This window comes from Pholcus phalangioides, unplaced genomic scaffold (genome assembly GCF_987345545.1).
Source record: "Pholcus phalangioides strain wild (caught in Gottingen) unplaced genomic scaffold, Ppha-v1.0 ptg000011l_1, whole genome shotgun sequence".
Lineage (NCBI taxonomy): Eukaryota > Metazoa > Arthropoda > Arachnida > Araneae > Pholcidae > Pholcus > Pholcus phalangioides.
In genome coordinates this window covers 26,625,812-26,645,788 of record NW_028301604.1, presented here as the reverse complement: position 1 = coordinate 26,645,788, position 19,977 = coordinate 26,625,812, and the positions used below count along the sequence as shown (strand labels likewise).

Sequence of the window (19,977 nt, the reverse complement as noted above, 5' to 3'; positions counted from 1 at the left end):
CCTAATCGCACTTTTATTCTTGGAATAACATTCACTGTTCTTCAAGAAATTTTTAACCAGTGTCTTGGACATATTAATATTCTATCCTAATCTTCGAGAAATTAATCTACATTTTTTAAAAACGATGATTTTACCTTGTTCTATACGAGATAGCCTTTTGCCCCATCCCATCTTTATGAATCGAGCTCTGAAGAAAACAACCACGTCGAATTATTTGAGAAGATCCTAGAAATGATTTCTAGCCATGAAGTATATGCAAATAAGGAAAGTGTCGCGAGAAAAGAGAAGTGGCATTACTGCGTTGCACTTATAATGGAAGAAAAAATATTTACTGAAAAAGTATTGCTAAATTTTGAATGACTTTTTAAGATTTCCCACATCATATTCTTCGTCTCTAAGAAAAATTCTGACTGTTACTTTTCTTTAATCGCCTTCTTCTACCTGATCTTATAGTTTCTTTCCAACACTGTACTATACTAATGCTATTATTATACTTATGCAGTCATAATCGTTATCTCGGAGCTTTTGGCGGCTGTAGTTTCCGAGAAAATGTGCCAATAGAGGGTAGAGAAGCAGTTTCTTTAGGCAACCTCCGTTGTTTCGTCACCCAACAGTGCCAGTAATGATAATGTCTTTTCCTCTCCTGCACAGGGTACCGGAGCGCAGTGTGCTCAGTGCTATCCTCGTCACACGCAGGAGCCACGCGCCTACCGCTGCTCTCTATGCATGTCTTCCTTGCAACCGGCAAGTCGAAGCCGAACACCGGTGCCAGCTTATATCTTCTCATAGAGAAATCATAAAAAATTCAATCAATTCTAGATAAGTGCCCACGTGTCCTGGATATGATTTGAATGAGTCATCGTGAACAATGAATTGTTTTAAGGAGTTACTTAAAAGATATCGACCATGTACTTGAATAATTCGTTCAATAACGTCTTGATTTATTACAATGACGAGCAACGCTATTCGCAGCATCAGGCGCAAGAAATCTTCACTCTCCGAAGTCAAGATCGCTGTTCTTGGAGCTCCTGGAGTTGGCAAAAGCGGTAAGTGTTTGCTCTTCCCCCTTCGCATGCAAAAAATAACCGAATTCTCTTTTCCCCTCACCCATCAAGGGTTATTCAATATCATTTTCATGTTTATATTCTTCCTTAGCACAAGTATAACGTTTGTCCAAGTGAGGTTTTAGCCTCCTTTCTTGTATAGTATCTTAATTCGGCTACATTATACCGACACACTTTATCGTCGTATCTTCAAAGTATACTGTCGAATTCAATGGACAACCATCTAACATTAGGTTTGATTGAGGTATTTAATTGTAAAGTACTTTAACTTTACTTAATTACTCATTTATAAAGCTCATGTATGAAGCTTACCCTTTTATCGCGACATTGAAATACTTTGTTTTTTTTTCTGCTTTTCCATGATTTTCTATCCTGGACAGTTTTGGTTGAATGAGTTCTCTATATGATACTTCATGGTATGTTTGTATGAACTCTGACATAATGAAAATTTGGTTTTCTATGAAGTTCAATTCACCTGAACTGATAGAATCGACCTTATATTGAATCAATTTGTATGATACATGCAAAACTATTAAAAGATGGCTTTTGGAAAAATATATATAAAGGAGTACATTTCTGTATTTATATCTAACATAGTTGATTCGTCTAAAACACATAGAATCATGTACTTTCTATTCGTTTTAAATAAATATTCATTTGTTATTTTGAAATAATTCGTAACTAAGTGAGCCAGACTCATCAAATCATTCGACAGTTCTGATGTTTCAGAAACACGAGATACCTATGCAAATAAAGGCGACGAATTTCTGAAAAATGTTTACAATTGTTTAGCAGTTTTTAGGTTTAAAGCAGCGATTAGTAACAACAGAGACCTTGATAATTTTTTTAAACTGAAAATTAATTCCGATGTTTGAATTACACGAGTTTCTACCATAAGCGGAGATAGACTTGGAAGTCTAGGGGGCACGATGATGGTGTCAATTCATATGTACGTATAGACATTAGATCTGTCGACTCCACCTTTGACGCTGGGGAGGGGCAATGCCATTAAGCCCCCCCCCCCCCATATCACCGCCTATGGTTTCTACAGTATATCACCACCGATTACCAAGGCAATTACAATACCAATGCAATTACAAGAACAATTACGATACTTTTAACGTGATTAAGTTTTTTATGGGATTGTATACTACAGTGATCCCCAAGCATTTTAATCCATGAGTCACTAATGTTCACGGAGCACAATTTTACGACTTTAGATTATACTAAAGTTGTCCCCGATCCTCCTCGTTTCCAAGGAGCACAATTTGGGAACCACTGTTTTAATAATTGCAATTGAAAATGACTTTATTTTTTGACTTTTTCTTAAGTTTTCGTTTATTGTGGATCCTCGTTCAAACGCGCCTCTCTGGAATTATGCTATAAGGTAGTATCAAGCGTAAAAGTTTTTGAAAAGGAAAATGTTTCGAAAGAATGACTTCATGAAATTACGACCATAGGCGGCGGTAGACTTGAAAGTCTGAGGGGGGGGGGGCACGATGATGATGATGATGTCAGTTCATATATATACACATATACATTAGATCAGACGACTCCACCTTTGACGCTGGGAGAACAATGTCCCTTCATATCTCCGCCTATGATTACGACTCTATAAATTTACGATTCTTGACTATAATATTACGTACATACAGTATTAGCATAATTATGCTTGCGTATTATGTAAGACATCTTTCTTTCAAATAATTTGGTGAAATAGAATAATAAAAATCTTACAACCAATCCTTTTAATTTTCAACACAACATTTCACGAAATGCGCTATGATTATACTAACCAACTACAGAAATCCGAAGATGATATCACACTCTCCGCTACTGTTCAGCGCACACGGACTCTAAGGGAAGAGGATTCGTTGGCTTTGTAGTCTAGGACGCGCACCCGGCAAGTGAGAGGACGTGGGTTCGATTCCCCGTAAGGCCAGTTGAATTTTGTTTCCTGGATCTATCTCCGCATCAACCAGCTGTCGAAACCTTTGTAATTACAGAAATATTCATCTATTTAAAGATGTTAATTTTTTTTGTCGATGAGACTTGAAAAATACTCATTAGTTCTCGTTAATAATTGTTTTTTCGTGATTTTTCCCGAAAACTCTTAATTTGTGATTATATTCTGTCAAGTCCTGGAATGCTTTACCGGCTTCAGCTATGGTAAGGAACAGATCTGTAGTTATCGTTTTTCTCCCCCATCTTCCCATAGGCAGAGATACACTTGGAAGTCGGGGGGAGGGGGCGCGATGATGATGATGATGTGAATTCATATATGCATATATACATTAGATCAGTCAACTTCATCTTTGACGCTGGGGGGAAGGTAATGCCCCCCCCCGTATCTCCACCCATGCATCTTCCTTTGTCTCAACTTTACAATTACAGTACCACCGACAATCAACATTTGAAAAGAAGGAATGTCCAAATCCTATTTTTTCTCACCGTCGCTAGATTAGAACTTCCTCATGGTCTCACTGACGGCTAGGAGTACCTAGGAGGAGACGGCAGGAATATTTTTAACAACGTTGATGTGTGTACTATTCAAAATAAGTTTCAACGTTTAGTTTTATATACTACTGTTATTATTTTTATCTCCCTATCTTCACACGTATTACTGGCTTGAAATGCTTCGTTTGCCAGACAAATACACCCCCCACGGCGTACAAACCAGCTTTTCCGAAATAGTTTGCAATTGTGATGATACCATTTTACAGAGCCACCCTTAGGGGTGTGCGACAGGTGCGGCCCGCAGTTACGGTAATAATAATTTCTTTAAGAAATTCTGAATTTTCGTCCATTCGGGAATTCTGAGTTTTCATCACACACACACACATCTGGAAATATATATTTTTTTCTAGAAAGAAATAATTCTGTAATAGTTTTTTTAAAAATAAATTCCGAATTTTCATTAATTCTGTAATTATTTCTTCAATTTCTCCTGAATTCTCGTTAATATTCTGGAATTATTTCTTTCATTTATTCTGAATATTCATGAGTTAGAATTATTTCTGTCAATTATTTTTCTGATTTCCGGTTCATCGATTCTGAATTTTCATTTATTTTCAGACAATTTCTTTCATTAGGTCCTAATTTTAATTTGTTTTGGAATTGTTTCTTTCACCAATAAAAAATTTTCTTCAGTTAGATATTTTTCACTAATTTTTTTAAACTTACATTTAATTGTGTCTTTATTCTTTTAACATGGATAATTTTCAGCATTCCTGTATGTTTTGTAATAATGTATGAATTTTTGGATGCCGATTCTCTTCCATCCCATAGAATACATAATAGGGGCTAATGGGCTCTGAAATTATTAAGACCCCTCTGGCCCCACCATTATTTTCCCCACGTCTGGTAAGGGTGGCCCTGTCATTTTATGCAATGAAACGCATGGCATTTAATAAGTTGAGCGTAAGATTACGTGTGGTAAAATTAGAGCTTTATTATTTTTTTTACCTGACCATTGAATCAAATCTATAATGGTTGTTTCTGAGGTCGTGGTTAAAGGAAGCATTCATCAATTACTATAATTCACGAACATTTATTCGATCAAAAAAACACGTGTGTAACAGATCATCGTCACATCGTATGATCATGTGATCATTCCGTCTTCGAGAAAAGCAAGATATATATAAACAGAAAAATAATATAACGTCATCCATAGGCGTGTGCAGAATTTTCTCAGTACGCAGAAGGGGGGGGGGTTCAATTGTTTTTTTCTCAAGGGGGGGGGTTACGTTTTTTTCTGCAGAATAACACTATAATCTCGGCTTGGGGGTGGGGGTTAGAACCCCAAACCCCCCCCCCTTTTGCGTACGCCAATGACGTCATCTGACGAGTTCAAATTAGTTACATGCGCTTGTGCGCTCTCAATACCAACAGTTTCATCACCTCAACTCGTTCCATTGAATGAAACAGTAAAGTTGAGACAGATGATATCTCTCAAGGATGATCTACGCCAAACATCTTCAATCCGTTGCTCGCGAGCACCACGATGTTCTTCTGAAGCACTCTCAGTGCTCGAAGCTCGTGTCCGATTTCGTGCTCGCGAGCACTTGATCAACGTTCCAATTAAACACTGCACACGTTGCATTCAAGGATTGAAATCATCCTGATTTCATGCAATCATATGTCAAACTTGCCGTAAGGGTGCTCTTCTGATGATGAGTACAGGCAGTGCTCGTGACTAGAAAAAGGTTGAAGACCTCTGATCTACGCTCTTCGAATCAAGAATAGGGGAAGACCGCTGTACCTTCTCGGACAGTTGTACCTACGGAAATTTCATTTTAGAATTCGAAAACACGTGGGAATGTGGGGTGATGGTTCCTAGCTGATGTAAACTAATGATAGGCAGTTGCTCACGAAAAGATGGCTCGTGGAAGACTCGAGGTACGTAATAAATACGATATTTTTTTTTTTTTTTTGAAGGTCAAAGTAAAAAGAAATCATTCATCTTTATTTTTTTTTCTCTCCGTCTAATTTTTTTGATTATTTGTCACAGTCGTGGTTCATTATCGAGGTTTTGATGATTTATTTTTGATTTTAAAGTAATCGAAATGCTAGCGTGCCTCTGTTGCTATTTCCCTTTAGAGAACAAAATAGCTTACATTGTATCTTTGGACACCGGGAAACAAGCCATCGAACAAGCCTTTTTTGGATAAAATAGCTAAAACAGCTGAAAAGAGTCGCGTCGCTCAAAAGACAAGAACGTAGCAAAAAAGAAACAATCGGTGACAAAAAAGTCTCCTTAGTTCCTCGGGACACTCGGGACAACTCCGATGAAGTAATTTTGTCATCGGGATCCTCAGGTTACGATTTATTACGAATGGACGAGGAAATGGAGGAAGGAAGCTTGGAAAAACAGTTCATAGGCATATAAAATAAAATACAGTATAGTATAAAAACTTCACTTTTTATATCATATTCTCCCCGCAGGTAAATCCAGTTGTCTGTAAATTTCTTCTAACAATTTTGAATTTTTAAAAATGCAATATTTTAAATTTGAGAAAATATGACTTTATTCACAAAGGTTTGGTGCATTTTATAGGTGAAAATATTTTTCCCACACACAGCGGCTGAGAAAAATTGAAATGTGAATTTTGCCGGTAGGTACAACGGACTCCCCTACAATTATCCAGAAATAGTAAAACTTTTTGCTTATCTTTGGCCATTATTTTCTCGAACTCGCTATGCCTTTGATTGCGCGGGAGAGCTTTCCTATTTCTAAAGCGTTCAGTTTTTTTTTTCGATTTTTCTTAATAAATACTGTGTTGTAATATTTCTGTTAGATCCACGTTCGGTCCAATTTGAGCTGCCCGTGTTTGTTATGTTTCTTTGTTTTACTGTACACAGCGCATCATTTACGCTGCTAGACTCCCCACAAACATTTTTGTTAACTAACCCAGCCTATTTCTTCTGGAATGGTCGATCTATTCATTAGAAGGATTTAATTCACCATGCCTTTTCCCGAAAAACTATTCCAATGATATTGATGTTCGGGAGGTATGATTCCTTTTACAAATGTAGAATGGAAAAACAGAAATCAAAACGTTTGTGAAGGGAGCATATTTCGTCTTTTATGAAGAGATTTTCAAGCTATCAGTTGAAGTCTCAAAGTAGGATTAGTTTCTTTTATGGGTTAAGGCAACACTTCGGTGTATCTTTTATTCACACACACACGCGAATACACTTAACAAATTTTGACCACGTGTATGCTATATCAAAAACGAGAAACTTATAACAACTCATCGAATGGAATGAACGTGGACAACAAAAAACTTCTCAAAAAAATAATTAATCTATTTAATCTCAGTAACTATTTAAACAATGGCTTCAATAATAATATGTATTCCGTAACTGTTCCTAGATTTAAAAAGAGCATTTGACTTCGTTGATCTGGAAATATTAACAAGTAAGCTATTTTCAATAGGAGTCAGAGGAAACATGCTTAAATGGTTTGAGTCATTCTATAATAAAAGACAACAAGCAGTTGTGATTCAGAAAGAAATTAGTTCCTTTCGAGAGGTGAAGAAAGGAGTACCTCAAGGATCTGTACTGGGCCCAATACTATTTTTAATATATATAAATGATTTATGCAATCTGAAATTAAATGGAAAGTTGATAACCTTTGCCGATGACACAGTGCTTTACGTAGAAGATACAAATACATTAGATTTAATAAAAAAAGTAGAAGATGACCTAACGAATATTAACATGTGGCTAATAAAACATAACTAAAACTTAACATACAAAAAACAAAATACATCTATATGAAAACAAGAAACATGAATATCAATGAAAGCATACACCTAAAAATACATAATCATTGTCGCTGCCAAGATAATGGTGATTGCTATTGCCAAGAAATAGAAAAAGTTCATGAGTACAAGTATCTGGGTATAACAATACAACATGACCTTAAATGGAACTCGCACTGTGATTCTGTAATAAAAAAAATCATAAAATATGCAATAATCATATATAAAATGAAAAACTTAATCGATGAAAATTTTTTGAAAGACTTATTTTATGCATGGATTTATTCAATCATTAAATATGCAATTTGTGTTTGGGGGGGAGCATACTACGACAATATCCGGAAATTAGATAGCATGTATGATAGAATAAGATCGCAAATAATAACAGATATTACGAAAATACAGTGTCACACTATATCTCTAAGACAAAACTACATATATAGAATGATAAAATTTTCACAATTAATGAAAAATATTTAACAAAAAATCGAAATAGAACCACAGGTAGATACAATAGAGTATATCAGGTACAGAAACCCAATAAAAAACACTGTATAAAAAGAGCTTTTCCTACATAGCCCCTAAAGTTTTAAACTTATTTTATACTGAAAATCAAATTAGCAATAGAAAAACATAAATCATATAGTATTTGACTTCGTTAAAAATAATGATTATGAAATGATTTTGACAAATACGCTATAATCAGATATAAAAATAGTTTTGTGAGCTGCGTACGAAAAAAGAGAAAGAAATTGTAAAATGATGAACGGATGTATGTGATTGTTATTGCGCATATAAGTATATATAGATACATGTACAGGGTGATCAGCGAATAAGCCCTTATTTCAAAATTAAATATCTCTACAACAAAGATCAATAGAATTATGCGGTAAACGGTACGTTTATTAGCAAAACTGTAAGAATGTTGTACAGAAATTTCGAAAATTTAGTTTTTTTTAAAATTTTTTAAAATTTAAAAAGAAACAAAAAAAAAACTGGAGATTTTGGGATTCCGAAAATCCTCATTTGTGTGAAGAGAAACCACTGCATTCGCCTAAAGTTACTGCATGGGCTGCGGTATTTTAAAAATTTACGATTAAAAATTAATGACATCAATTTCTCAATGTGCAAACATAGGGAATATTAATTTTTATTAACTCAAGTCAAATACAAATACAACGCCACAACAGGCAAAATGCCCAACGAGGTGGCTGAGATATAAGTGCTGTTTTATCTGGTTAGTCTGTTGCCAAGTAATTATGCATTAATGAAAACTGGACGGATCGTATGATCCCTTGGGTAATATGTGTTTTGTTGATCATTTTTGATAATTTTTGTCGCACCACGGTCATTTTCTGCACGCGAGGGCTAATTAGACCGGGACCTACAATTTATTGCCGATTAACGGCAGGCTTGTTTTTTATACTCAACGAGAGGTTGGTGCGCTAACCCCTCGATGGGGGACTCCCTGCGGTAGCAGTGTTTTGTATTTGTCTTTTTGTGTTAATTAAATTTCAAAATTTAAGAATTTCTTATCGTCGTTTAGTTTGCTGATTGGTTTCTATATCTAATCAAAGCAGATAATGTATTGAGACTTCTAAGACTGTGAACCAGCAACTATTGAAAAGTAAAACTAGGAACTCTTTAAAGGTTTTTAACCGATATTGTGTGTATACGTTTCCTATTTATTAACATGGCCTGCAGCATCCCAAATTATTTCAATGCGCTTTTCCTACCTTACAAGAACAATGATCTGGGCATTAGAAAAAAAAATTCTAAAAAGCCATATAGCCAGATTTCAAGCAATTCAGATCCTTTTATTTGAGACTCGCACTTTTCTGCGAAATCAGCAGACCCAGCAACTCACGTAGGTGTTATCTTTAAAATGTTCATAACCGGCTCAATGCCTCTCTTCGTATCTGTCAACTTAAAGTTTATGGTTTTTGCTTCGATAATACGCATGAAAAACTAGTTCAGCGACGCGTTTTTACAATGTGCGAAAATTGCACGGATTTGATATTTGGAAATGATGTCCAAAGATTTGAGTCAAAGTAAACATGTCAAATCACTGAAATTGTGCTTAGCATAGATGAAGTATTTTAAAGTTGAAAATTATAGGGATGAATCATGACCGAAGTCAAACGTTTAATAAATGTCAAAGTCATGTAACTGAGAGACTTATAAATGGGGTCTTACTGAGTCGCGGATTGCGCACAAGTGGAACTTGAAAACATTTACGTACACAACGGAGCTCCTCTAGGCCTTTCTTCTTTTTTCCTCCCACCCTTTCTTTCTTTTATTTCTTTCCTACAGTTATAAAGCAAAAAGTTTTTTGGAGGTAGTTTGTCATCCAAGGAGATATCAGATTTTCATGATGAATGTAAATCTCACCGCATTGAAATTAATAATGCACTTTTTTCTCAACACAAAAAAATCAAGTGTCCTTAAAAAGCACCAGTGCAGTGGAACTTCGGTTAACGAGCAATTCGCACGAGCAAAAGTTTTGCGCTTTGTTTATTTATTGCCACGTTATCACAACTGAGCTGATGGTTTTTCGTTTTCGCCCACACACGTATTGTGGAATAGAGTAATATTCTCCCCTACAGTCTCCGGTCAGGGTGCCTCACTCGAAAAATGAACACCTGTACGAGCGTGACTGTTTACGATATGAAACTAGATGTCGCTTTGTAAGTTTTTTTTACAAATTCTGCTCGGCCAGGAGTTGACCGTAGCCGAACTAATGGACCCGACCTCCCCTCTCCCCCAGTGCATGCAACAGCAAGAGTTTATGAATTAGATCTCGTCTGAGGAAGAGGAGAGAGAGAGAGGTAAAAAGTCCCTCACTTCAATTGAGATTAGAGAGATGCATAAAATGTGTGTGTGGGAATCTGTACAAAATTTTGTAGAAAAGAACTAATCAAATAAAGCAATAGCAGTGTGCGAGCAATGAATCTTTCCAACGAAAATGCAATTTCTCCACTTACGAGAAATCCTAAAACGGAGACAAAAGCAATTGCCATTGGATAGGTTCCTTTTACAAAAACTTTGTTGAAAGAAAGTTAATTTGTAAACATTATCGTATTGCATGTGTTAATTTATGGCGTTATTAAATTATAAATATTTCATAGTGTTGTTTATTACATTATTAATGTGTTGTACTATTGAATGAATGTCGTTTTTGTTAGTCATTTTTATGTGAATGGATTATTATCAGTTTCCATTATTTCTGATGGGGAAGTTTGATTCGAATAGCAAGTGATTCGGATAACGATCACGTTAGCGGAACGAATTGAGCTCGTTAACCGAAGTTACACTGTAATCAAATAAAAATAAAATTTCAAGCATAAAAAAAATATTTTTTAAACTTAGAATAATGATACACTAGTGTAGAAAATACCAAAATAAAAACATTGGAAGAATTTTTTTCTTTAATTTTCAGATTTTTTTTTAGTTTTTAAATACCACTCACCTTCTTCTATCTTTTTTGGGTGAAAGTTACCCCTCCAACAATCTTTTACTTTTCTACAGCATGAAGTATGTCTGTGAGCAAAAAGAAGTGCATTCATTAAATAGGTGGTAAATATCATTATGGCTATTTAATTGGTTGTAAAACTTACAAGGTTTATCAGGGTAAAATTTATGCAATATGATTTTGTTCGAGTAGAGTATAAAAGGATAAAGAGGCGTCGCCTATATATATATAACCATATTCCTACGAACCGCCAGGGGGGATTTAAGAGAGGGTATGATTGCAAGAATAGTGCAAATATTCAAAATTATCGGCAAAGTGGAATGATGTTGAAGCGGACAGATGGGATCTGTCTTCTTGAAGAGAGATATCAATACAGGGTGATCTAAAATTCGACCAACAAGCTCAGAGGGTTTGTTGACCTCAGACAGACATCAAGAGGAACAAAAATTGCAATGAAACATGGTGTCGCAAACCACGTTGAGAGGGTGAAAATCGCGAAAAACGCATGCAGGTTCCGACGTCACGCTGGAACGACAAAAATACAATAATAACTACAAAAGATTTATTTGATTAATTATTACAAGAGTTGGTGGAAGTGGCAGTCGCTGACGTCATCGCACAGTCTACAACGACGTAAAAACGATTCCCGGACGCGCCGCTCGAAGATACCAGGTATGCTTTTATACAGACGATACTCCTGTAGCAGTTAGTTGTCTGTTTCAATGAGTATCGTGAGACTCACGATACATTCATTAAATACTTTAAATTTCAATTAAAAAATCAAATTACATTTTTAATTGAATTTAATTCTTTTTAAAACCCTTTTGAAAACCTGGATTTCAGGTTTTTTAAATAATCAGCAACGACATCGACTTGCAGAATTAGAAACCAGCGTGCACTACGTTCGTACCCTAATTCAGAAGGGTGGAAAAAGAAGAAAGTAATTGAACTGTCGGCAGTCCAGTTAACTCTAAAAAATGGTAAGACTACTCTATCCTAATAAAATGTATGAAGAAGAAACTTGAATCGCGATATATCACGAAGACAGAAATTGAAGTAAAAGCTACTACTGAAACACCGAAATATGAATTTTCTCTCATAGCGAACCAGCCTTTCATCGAACCCAAGTTGATTTCACCCCGGAAGGGTATATGTAACGCGAGTTAAATGAGTTTATTAGTTCTTAAAACGCGTTGATGATGAATTTCATAAAAAAATTATTTCAACTTTTTTTTCTGCAAAAAAGATATCATAATTAAGTTTAATGCTTCACTTTTCCACCTTACCGATGAAGATAATAACATAATATACACAGTTATATAAACTGTTATACACAATATAACAGTTTATTCTCATAAAAATAACGTCTGTTTTTGATTTTGTAGCATATAAAATGCTAAAAACATGCAGTTGGGTCGGCAGTATCGCAGGCTAGCTATTGTGACTAGTATCGATGACTAAATTCGAAAACGTTTATAATTTTTCTGGATTTTTATTCTGATCGAAAGAGAGATTTCACCTAATCGCTGGCCATATTGACGGGATACAAAAAACATCTTATATCTTCATCATCCTCGTGCGATAAAGACATCCTGTACTCGCTTACGTTCCTGGTTTTCACGTACTTCAGTTTTTGCGGAGGAGGAGACAACAGACTTTAGACATGCTTGCAAACGCAGTAATAATAATGATGATGACAGAAAGAGAAGGTCACATGGCATGGGAGTAAAAATAATAAAAGAAGAGTTTTTCTATTCTGGTTCCTCCTCGCTTTTGACGCTAGAGCTGTCATTCGTGGTTGCCTTACCAGACAACAACGTTTTCTACGACACCCAATTAACCTGTCCAGTGTTTCTAACGTAATATTACGTCGGGAGTTGAATGGAAGAACTAGAAACACCATTCCTTCGCTGCTATTGTTACGCCGCGTGTGTGCGCCTAAGTGCCCTTTCACACGGAGCGGATGCGGGTCCGGAAGAAGTTTTAACAATTGGTATATACGGAGCCTCTTTTAGACGATGCGGCATGCCCATAGACTTAAGATATAAATAGACCGCGCACGCTATTCATAAAACTTGTCGAACGTGAAGAAAAGATGAGCAGTATTGTCGGGGAAAGAACAGGTTCTGCGCTATTACATTTGGCGCGTTTTCGCAGAAGCTAGGATGTTGCTGTAACGAAATTTGACTCAATTCGATCAAGTTGATGAAAACTTTCCTTCATTTTTTCAATGAATTTCACTCATTTTTATGTGAAATATTTAGGGAGTATCAGATTTGAAAAAATAAATTCTATAAAATAAACAAATATTGGAAAACGGAATTTTTTTATTTTCCATTAAGGGATAATTCTTAATAATTTCTTAACACATGGGTTTTTAAATTTTAATTGAATATATAATATTTGAAGGAAGTGAATATAAACAGTATAAATTTCATGAAATAAATTTTTTTGGCACAGTTTTTAATAGCTTTCTAAATATCTATACACACACAGGAAACAAAATATTGTATACAACAAATATATAATGTTTATGTTACTGTAAATTTGATAAATCCGTAGTGCGCGTTATCTTCAGAAATTATGCATAATAGTTGGTAAATATATGCATAATTACCAATATTTTTAGTAAGTTTGATGAATTTCGTAGCATTTATCACTTTTTACGAATGAATCGAATAATTCTCAAAATGAAGTTAGTAAGTTTAATGAATATGGAAAAAATCCATGCTGAAATATCACTTTATTTCAACAACTTAGTTCTGTCCGTATGAGATGCGTGCACTACACATATTTCGCCATAAAAATTAAATTAATAATAAATGCGAAGATAGAGAGAGATTTTTTTTCATCGGCTTAGTTCATGTTGGCTTTTGCTGTATTTATCAGCATATGCAAACATAACCGTTACGAAGAGGGGTAAAAATACTATTATTTTTAGAGGTTGTTATGCATTTTTATGCAAAACTGCAATTGTCTAGAGGGGGGGGGGGAGTTTTCCTCACATTCTATTTAAATAGAATATTTTTCATAAATTTCTCCATCTGAAAAGCATATTTTCTTCCAAGTTGAGCAAAACTCGAATGAACTCACTAGCTCGCCAAATCTCGCCAAATCTTGCGGAGACGTATATTTCAGTTAAAACTTCATAAAACTCACAATTTCAATCATTTATTGCCAAAAATTCTATTAAAACATTTAATAATGATTCATGCCATTTGAATTTTACCAAAACTTGGAACTTTAATTGAATTAAATCCAAAATGGAGTCGTTAGAAACTGAGATTACGTCAGAAATCCATTGCATCGTCAATTTAATATTCCAATTTTTAATTTATAAGAAGGGGAATAAGCAAAAAAGTATTCCTTTGTGAAAGGATAATGTTCCTCCTTTCCTAAACCGTTCAGAACATCCGAAAGCTGCACACGTGGTGACCATTCTAATGAAAAATAAGACAGCACTTGGAGATCGTCATACGAACAGCCATAAGGAAAGCATTGCCAGCGAGATTCCCTGACCAGCCTTTCGACCGGAATCACGTGACTCCGGATCTTTGCTTCACATTGTAACCCCTCGCGCGCACTCTATAGTATTATTACTCTGTGGGCATGCCCCCGCACCTTCGAAGTGTTCATGCGGGTCCGGATGTCGTCCGCATGTGTCAAAACCCAAGTGCGGGCTCCGCATCCGCACATACAAGTTTTGTACATTAGGTTATACGGAGCTATTCACACGCAGCGGGTCCGGGTGGAATTCGCCCGCATCTTTGTCTACTTTTAAAAAGTGATTTTGCATGGAATTTTTTTAATTATACTGTATTTCCCGTAAATACCCTTAAAAACATCATATGAACGTCCCTGTTCATCAATATGATGTACCCACATACGTCTATCCTTCCGTTTCCTTCTGAGATAAAGGAGATATAGCAACTGTACATTTTGTCCATACTTTACAATTTTATACAATAAAACCTGCCAACAACGGCCACTGACACGGAAAATGTAGCCGATACATTTTCATGTAGCGGCTTTCACGTAACGGAATTTGGGAATGAAATTTTATTTCTGAAAGAAAAAAAAAACACTATAAAATTTGCGATCAATGTAACACAGCGGTTCTCAACCGGTGCTCCGTGGAGCCCTCGGGGCTCCGTATGCACTTCTCAGGGACTCCGCGGCCACTCGAGGGAAATAAAATAAATTAGCAAATATTTGATAAGTAAAGAAAAAAAAGAGGCTTACAGTGTTCCACCATAAAGACTATTCACAAACAGGGCTCCGCCATAGAAATTATAGACCGAAAAGGGCTCCGCGAGTCAAAAAAGGTTGAACCACTGATATAACACATAAAATGATAAGCCGTTCTGTAATTCATTACGATAATTATATAATTGACTAAATACTTTAATAACTTTGAAATACAATTTTAATTTTTTCCTTTTAAATTTTTAATACTTAAAACTATTTAAAAAATATAAATATATATTATTTTTTTAATTTTAACCCATTTTTGACTGACATAGCATTTGCGCAACGCTTTGTTTAAAATTTTTTTCAATTAAATTTTTATTCACATTTTTGTATAAAATTAACATTTTTGGAAATTGAAAGGTTCAATGAGTGCTATAGTATTTTTTAAATTTGTTTGCAAAAAAATTTAAAATTTTATGAATTTTTTCAAAAATAAAATTTTCGGAAATTTTACCCGAATTTTTGATCTGGAATTTTTTCTAACCAGGACCATTAACGGAAATAAATTTTTTAAAAATAGAAAAAATATTTTTTCTTAAATTTTTTTGTCACATGATACATCAGGTTTCCTAATACAATAACCGCTAGCTATTTTAATTAAATTAAGTTAATTTATATAAATTAAAAAGTTTATTAGTTGTAAATTTACATTAATTACAAAGAAAACCATGCTAAATTAACATACATTTTTTTTAAACTTCTCAAATATGTTATTTAAGTAACCAGTTATCATATATATAATAGAATTTTGCAATTTAGTCATGAATTTGAGGAGCGATACAAAAATGGGTAAATCTTAATTTTTTAACTTTTAAAATTAAATACTTTTATTAAACAGCATTATCCACTTACGGTGTTCACTGGATGAAAACAAAACCAGCCTTTAAGAATGCGGGCGAAACGCCCGCAAATATGTGATCGTGTGAAAGGGCATGCGGTTTTTAGACATGGTTTTTGACACATGGCAGTTTTTTTACGGTTTAAAGTTTAAACTGTCACGTCCAAAACCTCAAATATTGCTTTTCAATATAAAAATTCCCATTAGAAATGCACACGTTAATTGCATGTAATGTTTAAAAGTGACTGTTATGCAAAGAATAAATATTTAATATGATTCTAAAATAATTTTCTACTCTCTACAGAATTATTTTGGACAAAATATGTTTTTTTTCTTATAAAGTATACAATTTGAATAAAGCATAGCATAAACACTGAAGGGAAAACTATGGAATGATTTGACATTGTCTGATTCAAGATGGTTCTTGACCTTCCAAAATTTCTTCGACTGCTTATATATATGTGCTTTGATATAAAACACCTGCTGTACTCTCTTTACAACAGATATAAGTGTTTAAAAAAGTTTATTACATCATATATGTGTGTAATGTTTGTGTGATTTCTGTTTATTACTAAATTTTCTAGATAATCACTGAGATACTCTTATTGTGAATAACATTGAAATATATCTAGCAATCAAAATACTAAATTGTAGAACTAAAATGTCATTTAATTTGGCAATGCTAGCTTGTACATGAAGCTTAAGAAACTCCTGTAACTTATCCTTAGTCAAACTTAGATATTCTTACTTCTGCACTATGATATGGTGTGTTTACTAGCATTTATAATGCAATGGTTTTCCAATATTTTTTTTTTTTGAAGCTGTATTTAATTTTAAATGTGCAAAGCAAATGCTTTGGGTATCAAGTCCTGTCGGCTCTGCTTTGGTTGAAAATAATCTTTAAAACTCTGTGAATTTATACACCCTGAGCTATAAGAAATTTTTAGATGAAAATAAATGGTTAGTGTATTAACAGATTCTGTGTGAGAATTTTTACTGGAATAAAATTTTGGGCAGATCAGAAAATTTAAAATATCAAAATATTCTCAGTAATTATATAATTCTGAATGTAAAACCCTTTAATCTACATAAAAGTAAGTTTTTTTATTTAGCATATCTATCAGGTTAAAAAACTATTTGACAACATTGACAATAAGTTTTTTACTGTTTTAATACTGATTTAGTTTATGAAATCTAAAACCTAATTCTGTGATGCCCTTATCATACCTATTTTGAATAAGCAGCTCTATCCCACTTAGCGAATTGAACACAGGTAATCAGTAGCTTAGATAAAATGAACCACAAAATTATATTTTATATGTTCTAAAGTCTTATGTTGAAAAATTTAAAATTGCAAATTATAATTAATATTTTGTTTTAATTATTGCAATAAATTAATGTTCAAAAATAAAACATTGTAATATACAAAAGGTTTTTCATCATTTTATATACCTATTGTGTTCAAAACATTATCAAAAAGCATTCATTTAGGTTTTTGACAGTTTAAACCTGTTTTTGACACTTGTCATGTCAAAAACCCAACCCTGCTTGAAGCATCAAGAATAATCAATGCACATGTCCGATTGCATGCTCGCGAGCACTTGATCAACGTTTCGATTGAACACCCTGTAAAAATTGCATTCAATGATTATAATTAATGATTAGGTATATGTATGTCAAAGTTACCGTAATGTGTGCTCTTCGTTTGATGATGGGTATAGCCAGTGCTCGCCATTCGGAAAAGTTTGAAGACCCCCTGATCTATGACAATGATTATCCAAATAAATAGAGAGGCCTACGTTATACAAAAATACTCTCGCTAAAATACCCCTCCCACCTTGGCACTGAGAACTTTTATTCCATTACGGAGTGAAATACTATGCATTAGGGGCCGTTCAAGTATTACGTCATCATCGAGGGGGGGAGGGGTTTCCGATTTGCTGACTTTTGATGACAAGGGGGGAGGGGGGTTTGGATAATGCTTACGTCATCAACCACCCTTCATGTAAATATGAGTTAGGATTCAGAAGGGCAGAGCTGATGACGAAATTTTGCTAACAAAGGGGGGGAGGGGGTCAGCGTTTTGCTGACTTTTGCTGACAAGGGGGAGGAGGGGGTCAAAAATGGCTAAAAATTTGCTTACGTAATACTTGAACGGCCCCTTAAAGCTCTATTCCACGGTACCAAAAATAAAGTGCGAAAGCGGGGAATGATCGTTATGGGAAGTTTTTCCTTATAAGAAACTAGAGAAAACTTCGTATCGGTGAAAGGGGTCCCGCGTTCGATCTATGCCGCAACGCATAGCGCAAGAATTTGAAAGCTTTTATCAAAACTAATTGATCAAAATGAATCTACACTTTTCAATTAAAAAAATCGCTTAAATGGTACATAAATATTCAGCTTTCGAAGGTAAATACCAACATCAGGTCTTTATTACAAGTCCCTACTGAGAGCATATTATTCTTGTCTTTGATTTATGCGTACTTATAAAAAACTGATGTCTCATGCCACTTTCAAAGCTCGGCAGAAAACTATAAATTCACCAAATATTTACTCATAGACGTCCCCCAGTCTCCGTGTGCTGTATCTATACATCGTCTATTGTTGTGTTATCTTAAACCATCTATTGTTATTTATCTTCACACAAATAACATCATGAAACCCAGTTTGGAATCTGAGAAAGATTAACACATTACAATACCCTGCAACCTCGAATGGTTAATTGCACTTATTGCCGCAAATCCAACAGAAACATATTGTTCCGAATAATGTCCCTCACAAGCACTCGGGTTGGTAAAGCACCAAGCAATTCGAAGGACAACACAGATTTATTTTATAGAACAGCTATTTACCTATATCCACAAGCAGTGATTTGACGAAACACGATAAACAGAGAGCGACTCCGCTCTCATACAAGAGATCTCGTTTTCTCAAGAGAACTCATAGCTTTGTCCTGGCAGCGCCACTATGCAGGAAACTTCAAGAAAGTTATTACCTACCATATTCTCGTGAGATATTTGCACTTCTATCAGCGTTATGACATCGCCGAATCATCGGAGCTGTCTCCAGACTTGCCAAGTTTGTTGCTAATTTGGCGAGATTCACAGAGAAATTCAATAATGGCTGGTTACAAAAGAAAAATTACATAATAAATGATAAATATAAGGACTATTTAAATAATTTTCATAACATTTCCTCCTTCTTTAGAATTGTTCGTCCCGAGTAATTAAGTCCTCAAATCGGTGGGCCGCATTTGGCCACTCATTATGGTAAGCAGCTAGCTTGTTGAAGTGGACCACCTTGTACTTCAATGATGGTGTCCTTTGAATTCAAACTACGACATCATTTATTTTCTTCACAACTCGCTATGTTCCTTCCCATTACGTCTGGAGTTTCGGGCATGGTCCTTTCCGGCGCTTCGGGTTCCAGAGCCAGACGAGATCTTCTTCTTTGAAGTCGTGAGACGTGGTGATCGTAGTGTTCATCTTTTCGGAGCCGATGTTGATCCGGTCTCTGGAAATTCGATGCACATCCTCGAGGCTCTCCTGGAGTCCCTCGACGTATTCTTCCGGTGGAAAAGAAGTATCTGGTGGTCACCCGAACAGCAGGTCACCAAGCAGCCGAAGATCTCGTCCGATGAACATTTGTGCTAGTGAAAATCGGGTACTCTCGTGGGTGGTTCCCGGCAACGGTCCCAGCATGTCCAGGGTGATTCTCTCGAATAGCGCTCCAACGTTGTGGTGTTTAAAGCGGGCCCGGGTGCGCATCAGAGTTCTGTTGCGAGCGGCGCAGGCGTCGCAATTCTGGCACCACTCTTTCACATTGGTCCTGGACTTATCCCAATAGAATCGTTCACGGACGTTCTGAAGAGTCTTGGTTATGCTGAAATGTGTACCGGTCGCGCTTCCGTGCAATTCGTTCAAAACTTCTTTCACACGGCGTCTTGGTAGAATGAGTTGCTATCGCAACGTTTTTCCATCCTCCGACTCCCATTTGCGGTACAGCACGCCATCTCCCATCTCCAGGGAGTCCCATAGCACCCAGTATCTTTTGATCGTCGGACTGGAAGAGGTCTTGCCACGTTGG

The 19,977-nt window shown here is 35.4% G+C and overlaps 1 protein-coding gene across 3 annotated transcripts in view; it reads left to right on the top strand.

Annotated features, from left to right (window-relative positions):
* The first annotated feature begins 647 nt into the window (after positions 1–647).
* The window catches only part of LOC149080285 (ras-related and estrogen-regulated growth inhibitor), a 101,694-nt gene continuing 82,364 nt past the window's right edge, over positions 648–19,977 (top strand). For 2 of the 3 annotated variants that reach the window (XR_016193559.1, XM_089239415.1), the window contains exon 1: positions 648–1,046. Coding sequence is in view for 2 of the 3 variants with exons in the window: in XM_089239415.1 (XP_089095541.1) it covers positions 950–1,046 (97 nt within the window). In the remaining variant the exon portion in view is untranslated. The remainder of the gene's footprint in view (positions 1,047–19,977) is intronic. The other variant, XM_089239416.1, reaches the window with a different exon arrangement.